Source organism: Amphiura filiformis, chromosome 15 (assembly GCF_039555335.1).
Source record: "Amphiura filiformis chromosome 15, Afil_fr2py, whole genome shotgun sequence".
In the NCBI taxonomy this organism is placed as follows: domain Eukaryota; kingdom Metazoa; phylum Echinodermata; class Ophiuroidea; order Amphilepidida; family Amphiuridae; genus Amphiura; species Amphiura filiformis.
Window position 1 is genome coordinate 52528290 of NC_092642.1, and position 6986 is coordinate 52535275.

A 6986-nucleotide genomic window follows, 5' to 3' on the forward strand; every position below is an offset into this window, starting at 1 on the left:
CTCATGTCCTTAACTTATAAAATATATCTACATATAAAGTGACTTTCAACCATTTTAGTAAGTCATTTTAACCCTATATATTTTTTGTTTACTGTAACCTAGTAACTCAGATCTGTGTTTCATAACAAACCATAATTTATTCTTTTCAAAATGTTCAAGTAGGTACATGAATAGAATACATTAAATCCTTTGTTATACTCTCTATAGAAAATCTATAGTGGTGCATGCAAAATACCTACCATGATATAACACTGAATAAATTAAATACACACTTATACAATAGATGCATAGTCATTAGTTGTTAGGAGAAGAAAAGGCTATTAGGTCACCGTAAAATAGTTACCAAAATAGTTACCAAAATCACAAAAGGTAAGCTTACGGAAAACTACCCAATATGGTTGTATAGGTGACAAGAAATACAATTTTTTTCATCATTGCTGTAGTATGGTTGTTGTAACCTGTTACCTATGGCTTAATTAAGTTTCAGTGCAATAATGTTGCAAGTTAAAAATACAAAATATAGCTCAACATTGAAAATAGAAGCATTTTAACCAGTTCCTTTTTTGATAGTTGTGGAGCACCAAGTTCATGAAGTCATAAAAGAAATCAGGAACCACTTATTCCCATTTTACATATCAACTTTATTTCCCTAATGTGTTAGCAACACATATCCAAAATTTTAACGAAATCCGTTGATAGTAAGCTTTCCAAAATGAAGTGAATTTAAATCATCAGTGATGTACCTCCTTTTGGCTTCTATCTGTAAAAGCATGTAAGCTACATTGATACCGATACCACCAATAAAACGAGAAGATTTGCCCCTTCATTTTGCATACCACTTTGTCCATTTTTTTTGTAATTTCTTCACAAAATGCAAAAAATGCAAAAAAAAATCAATGGGTGTAGTACCCCTTAACTGATCAAAAAGATGACTTGATCTTTGTCATTATTGGGAGCGTACACATTTAACAGGTAAAAGGCTTTTTTTCGATACTAACTTTTGCTAAAATGAATCTTCCTTCCGAGTCACTTATCACACATGTAATCGTTGGATTTACTAAAATAGCTACACCTTTACTATCGTTTGTTCCATGACTAAAAACAATATTACTTGACCATTCTCGTTTCCACTGTTTTTCTAAAGTTTTACAGCAGTGTGTTTCCTGAAGGAATATAATGTCTATTGTTTTCTTCTTCATAAACATAAAGATTGCTTTACGTTTTTTTTACATTTCTCAATCTATTTGAATGGGGCTTCAATTTCATCAGTACTGCTAATTTCTTTGTTTTTTACCAAATTTTTCATTTCAAAAATACCAAATTACAATTTGAATGACTTATCCTTCACTTTTAAGCGATTTATAAACAATTTTAATTTTTTTACACTTTCGCTGGGTTCAAACTGAAAGGGATTTTAAAAGTGTTTTTGTTTGTGGAGTATTGTTCTACGGATGGTACAAAATCAGATATCGAAGGGTGAATAAAATTGTCACCCCTGGTCAAAATTAAAAACGTGTCCGATTTTGTCCACACCTATGTCAAAGTATTCCTCTCGTCATAATAAGGATTCAGAAAATATATAGTTTCACACGTCTACAACATATCGTTGTATAGTTAGGAGCAAAAAGGTCAAAGGTTAAATAGAGTACTCCATAGGGGTTAAAATGGGAAAATGCTTCAATTTGGACAAAAAATGGTCTCAATTGGTTCTTTCTGTAACTCTACAACTCTAATAAAGAATAGTTTGAACCACCCAGATTGACTTTTTGCTTAGGTACTTCTCTGAATGGTTACCTAGGTAACGAGTCATTACAGTTGGTTATAATTATTCTTTATTAGATAACAGGGTCAACAATTTGAGACATTTTCATCAAAATTGGAGCATTTGATCTAGTTTAGCCCCTGTGGCTCTTCAAATTTAACCTTTGACCTTTTGGCTTGGTCAAACTATACAGAGGAATATTTTGGTATGCGTTTTAAATTTTGACCCCTGTATAAACATTGACCTTGGAAATCTTGAATTGCACAGGGTTGACAATTCTACACCCCCATAATCTCATTTGGTACCACCTATAGAATAATAATCAGCGAAGAAAAACACTTTAACTGGCAAAAGCATCTAAGCCAATAAAACAATAGTTTGCTTCCAGACTAATATGGCTTTTACTCCCTTGTAAGGATCAAAGTATTTTGTTAAATTATATCACGCATACACCATGCATTTTGCATACGACAAAATAATGATTTTCCTCCGTTGATTATGGTCTCACGTTAAAGTTCTTACGACGCTTATTTGGATTATAGGGTTTGACGTCACTACAAAGAGGAGGAGCTTTCGGTTCTGCAGGAGAATACTCATCACACTCTCCCTCAAGAAGACACCCAATGACTGCTTCTGCCGCCGCCTCACCATCTGCAATACTTCCTCTGTAAATACCAATGAACTCAGCACTACCGGCACCTGTTGAGGCAAAATTATTTTCGTTACATTTTATGATGCCTTTACTTAGTTTAGTGTTAAAATAGAGAAAATATTACGCAAACTATTTAAACCAAAAGCAGTTCAATCCTACTTTCACCACACAAATATAATCGACATATATAGCTGTCGATGTGGTACTTCGTAGACGTGCCCATTTTGTGACGCCTATTACATTTAAAATGAAATAATACAGAACTAACCTGCAGGAGCGAAGTAGACCCTTCCAACGTTGGCTCTCAGGCGCATCTGGGCATCCATTGGAACGATACCTATTGGCCAAGTAGGGAAGGTACCATAGAGAAGAGGATCCGTAGCGAATCGGGACATATAAAATTCCACAGGGTCTGGTACATTGTCATCGCCGTACATGTTTCTTAATACTTCAAGTATCTGCAAATGTTAAAAGTAATTAAATACAATTTGTCATTATAAAACTGTCTGAATAATTAGGGCCTATCATATTATAGTGCTTGTAAGGGGCATCTGGCATTTATAGCCGGGATTTAATTAATTTTATTTATTACACTTTGTTACTGGTAAAAACTGTCACAAATACAAATTACAAGAACATCCAAATATACTGCGCACAAAAATATCCGAACACTACAAACAAAAACAACCTAAAGTAACAAATAAAATAATCATTTTATGGGTAATTTTTTGGCGTATTTCGAGACCTCATTTGGCACGATCCGACTTTAATTCCCGAAGTTATACCGAATTGAATGGAAAAAGAGAGCATTTCAAAAGTGAAAAATGTTGGCCATTTCCTCCTTCGGGTGATTCTTACCGGCTATTCTAACGAGTTCATTATAGCGTGACAAGTCAACACTCACTCACTCGCCGTGCTCATATAGCGTGTTTCGAGAGAAAAGTCTATGTACATTTTGTCACCTGGGAAAATAAAATCGCATCGTGCCGAATCAAGTAGCAAAATACGCGATGTTATTGTTTTACCGGAGGTGCTCCTGTCTCTAATGTTGGTCTTCAGTAGAGGATCGAAGATGTGATTTAGATAGAATGACCCCTCGTCTCTGTTCAGTGCAAGATGGGTCAAGGAACTAGTTTAGATTTGCAAGAGAAGAGACAACACCATGAACCAGTTCTATATATGAGGACGAACCAAATGCATGTGTAGAAGTATCGTACTTCGGTTCAAAGGTCAAAGATCGAAATACTTCCAAGACCAGAACTAAATGACATAATGACATAATTAGCTTGGCTTGACTTGGCTTTGAATCCAAGCCCAAGATAAGCCAAGATAAAAATGCATAACCATATAATACTCACCTCAGCTTTTACTTCATCGTCTGTCAATAATTCTGCTCGATATGCCTCATCTCCCGTCAGGAATCCAATCAAGATGTTCGTTCCAGGCGGGTGAAGACCTTCGGCTTCTAAATTCAAGAATGCTGGATAGTATCCGTGTCTGTCATTGGCATGCAAAATGAACTCTGTGTCATCCCAAAACTTGGTTTCAAATTTGAGGAAGATTGGATCAATGGTCCCCATTTGAAATCGACAAAACTCTTCGGACTTCCACGGTGGTAGAGGAGGATCAAATGTTATGCCGCCATTTTGAATAACCCCAACGGTGCTGGTTACAATTGCATAGTTGCCTGTGTATTCGATACCATCCTCTGTGACTGCCCTGACGTACCCTTCAGTTTGGTTCACGACCGTAACACGCTATAAACACACACAGGAGCGAATTAGAATTAAGCTTTGTGTCTCAAATCAAATCGGCACAAAGGAACTATGCGTTACGTAATCTACTGTGTCTCCATCGATATAATAGCTCCATGATTATGACTATGTGCAATGTTTGTTTTCTTTGTAAAAACAACACTGGGGAATTCCCGTACACTTGTACAATGATTGTCGATTGAATGTACCATAGCATATACCATGATATAGTCCGGTGGCAGATCAAGGTAGGTTGGTTTTGCCAGATAAAGTGGTTTTTTAAAAGATACTACTGGTGGTACAAACAAAATCAGAAATCGAAGGATTCAGATAATATATAATTTCACATATCTACGAGTACGGAAAAAGGTCGAAGGTTAAATAGAGAACTCCACATGGAAAAATACTCCAATGTTGATGAGAATGGTCTCAATTAGCTCTTTCTGTACAACAACTCTAATAAAGAATAGTTTGAACCACCTATATTGACTTTTTGCTTAAGTAACACATCAAAATAGGTCATTGCCAATTAAATCCTACTGATGTTGACCTACTGGTACATCCCGGAATGGTTGCCTAGGTAACGAGTCATTACAGTTAGTTATAATTTTTCTTTAATTAGAATTAAGCTTTTTGTCTCTACTACCTGAATCGGTTTTTTTTTCTAAGGGATTTGGCTTAATGGCTAGAATTGTACCTTCTAAAGGGTCAAAGTGATTGAGGGATCAATCATGTGAATAAAAATGTGGACCTCTATTCTACCAAAGGCGTCATTTGATGACTGACAATCCAATATTTGCCATACAACATTGTCATATATTCTGGCTTGTACTTTAATAATAGAGGTTTATTTACAAAAGCTAAAGCTAGTTATAGACGAAAGTGACCAACTTACCTGGTTCAAGCGAACTTGCTCTTCCGTTAGTATAGATTCTAGAGGTTTCACCGTGGGATCTAAGCTTCCAAGAATGAAATATTCATCAGGAATTAGTTCTTCTTGGCGAAATGGTTGAATTGTTGATGTATCTCGAGCCGATCTCCCTTCAGCAAAGTCAAAGTTAAACCATTCCATAACTTTATCAACTGCCGAAGTAGCTATCCATCCACCACGAGCTAACGTTGCCTTTTGTGACAAATCAGGACGCGCTCCTTCCTCGATGTCTTCTATGGTAGCCTCGGTAACGGAATCAAAAGCTTCATCGAGATTGTTTTCTCTTTTGATGGCAACACGTGTGATATCTTCACCTTCGTCAGTGTAAACTGTATACGATGAATAATCGGATTCACGATATGAGGAACACCAAATCGATCAAAAGCAGCGGTACCGTACGCCCATAAGAATCCAGGAGCAAATTCTATTCCCCCGAAGGTGATTTGCTTCACATAACCTCGTAAATGATCGGCACCGTCTATTATGATGTAGTCAGTAATATTGTTTTCATTTAGAATCGCAGAAGCAAAAAGACCAGCTGGACCTGCTCCTATGATCAGGACTTGGGCGTCGACAGAAACATTCGCGGGTTGCGCGAAAGAACCGGAGAGTAAAAATTGAAAGATGAACACGGCAAGGAGAAAGTAGTTGCAAGACATACTGGTTGGTATCAAGTAATCAGTTAATGTTAACTGGTTAAGTAAAGAATATCACACGGGGTTAGCATGGTTATGCCTGCAAATACATGCTCGAATATTCGGCGACACTTTGAGCTTGACTTCATTGACCTAAATCAAATCGGATCAAAAGAAATCAACAAAGTGTATAGACCTAGTCATTGGAGTATAGCTTATGGCACCATTCATTAGTTGTATTGAGGGGGCAAAGTGAATTTCAGGGGGGTGGGCAAAATCAACAAATTGTGCGCAAAATTACCGCAAAAAGGTGAAATTTTCGTAATTTTGGGTTTTTACTGGTGGGTGGGGGCACAACAGGGGGGAAAGAGTCCTGCTTATTGAAGTGGAAGTTAAAAGAAACAGCTTGATTTAGGCTATTTGTTTGCTTTAAACCATATTTCTTTAAGAAAAACCTTATATTTTGGTGTTCCAGATATATTAACCCTAACACCCGTAAATACCACAGAATACCACGATGCATATGCATACCAGGGTCTGCGATGACGCAATCACCCTAAGTGTTATATGCGCACGGAATTACTGGCCGGGCAGCAATAACCCGTGTAGCAACCGGTCCGTGATCGTGTGGTTGGCATGCGGGGGGCAAAGGTCGAATCCCGGGGGTGCCAAGTCAAAAATTCTTCTTCGTCTTGACTTTTTCGGATCTTCCGATATCAAAAAAATAAAATAAATGGGATACGGATATCTTCTACAGGGTAAGGCTTGGCTATTAAAGGAATACTAGGGGATGTGCTAAAAGTTTCTGTAAGGCGACGAAAAAAGAAAACCCTGTTCTACGGGCCCGACCGACCCAGATATTGAACAAATTGGGGAAAAATTTCCTGTACAAATGAATACCGACCCAAATTTCGACAATTTCAGGAACAATGTTTTTTTTGTGTATTTTCCCAAATTGCAAATATTTACAGATTTTGATGATTTTTGGGGTCATTTCCAAAAAAAGAAAGAAAAAAAAGCCCGACCGACCGACTCTACTTGAAAGGTCCGGCCGCCCGTAGAACAGGTTTTCTTTTTTTCGTCGCCTTAAAGAGACCATAACTAACCGGGTCACGTGACACAAATCTTGGGATGCACGCATTGAGGGACATACGCAGAGAGTGGACATCCATCTCTCTGTCACAGTTCGGTAGCAGGGCGTCAATCCGAAGTTGAAGGTGGAGGGGACACAATGTTTGTGAAATATGACTGC

General features: G+C 37.5%; 1 protein-coding gene across 1 annotated transcript; it reads right to left on the bottom strand.

Annotated features, from left to right (window-relative positions):
- Positions 1–1231: 1231 nt before the first annotated feature.
- On the bottom strand, positions 1232–5466 carry LOC140170658 (uncharacterized). Its single transcript, XM_072193913.1, has 4 exons — positions 5064–5466; positions 3773–4171; positions 2683–2872; positions 1232–2461 (listed from the first exon to the last, which is right to left on the bottom strand). Exons 1-4 carry the CDS (start codon positions 5238–5240, stop codon positions 2259–2261), a joined length of 969 nt encoding a protein of 322 aa, XP_072050014.1. The 5' UTR covers positions 5241–5466; the 3' UTR covers positions 1232–2258.
- Positions 5467–6986: the final 1520 nt, after the last annotated feature.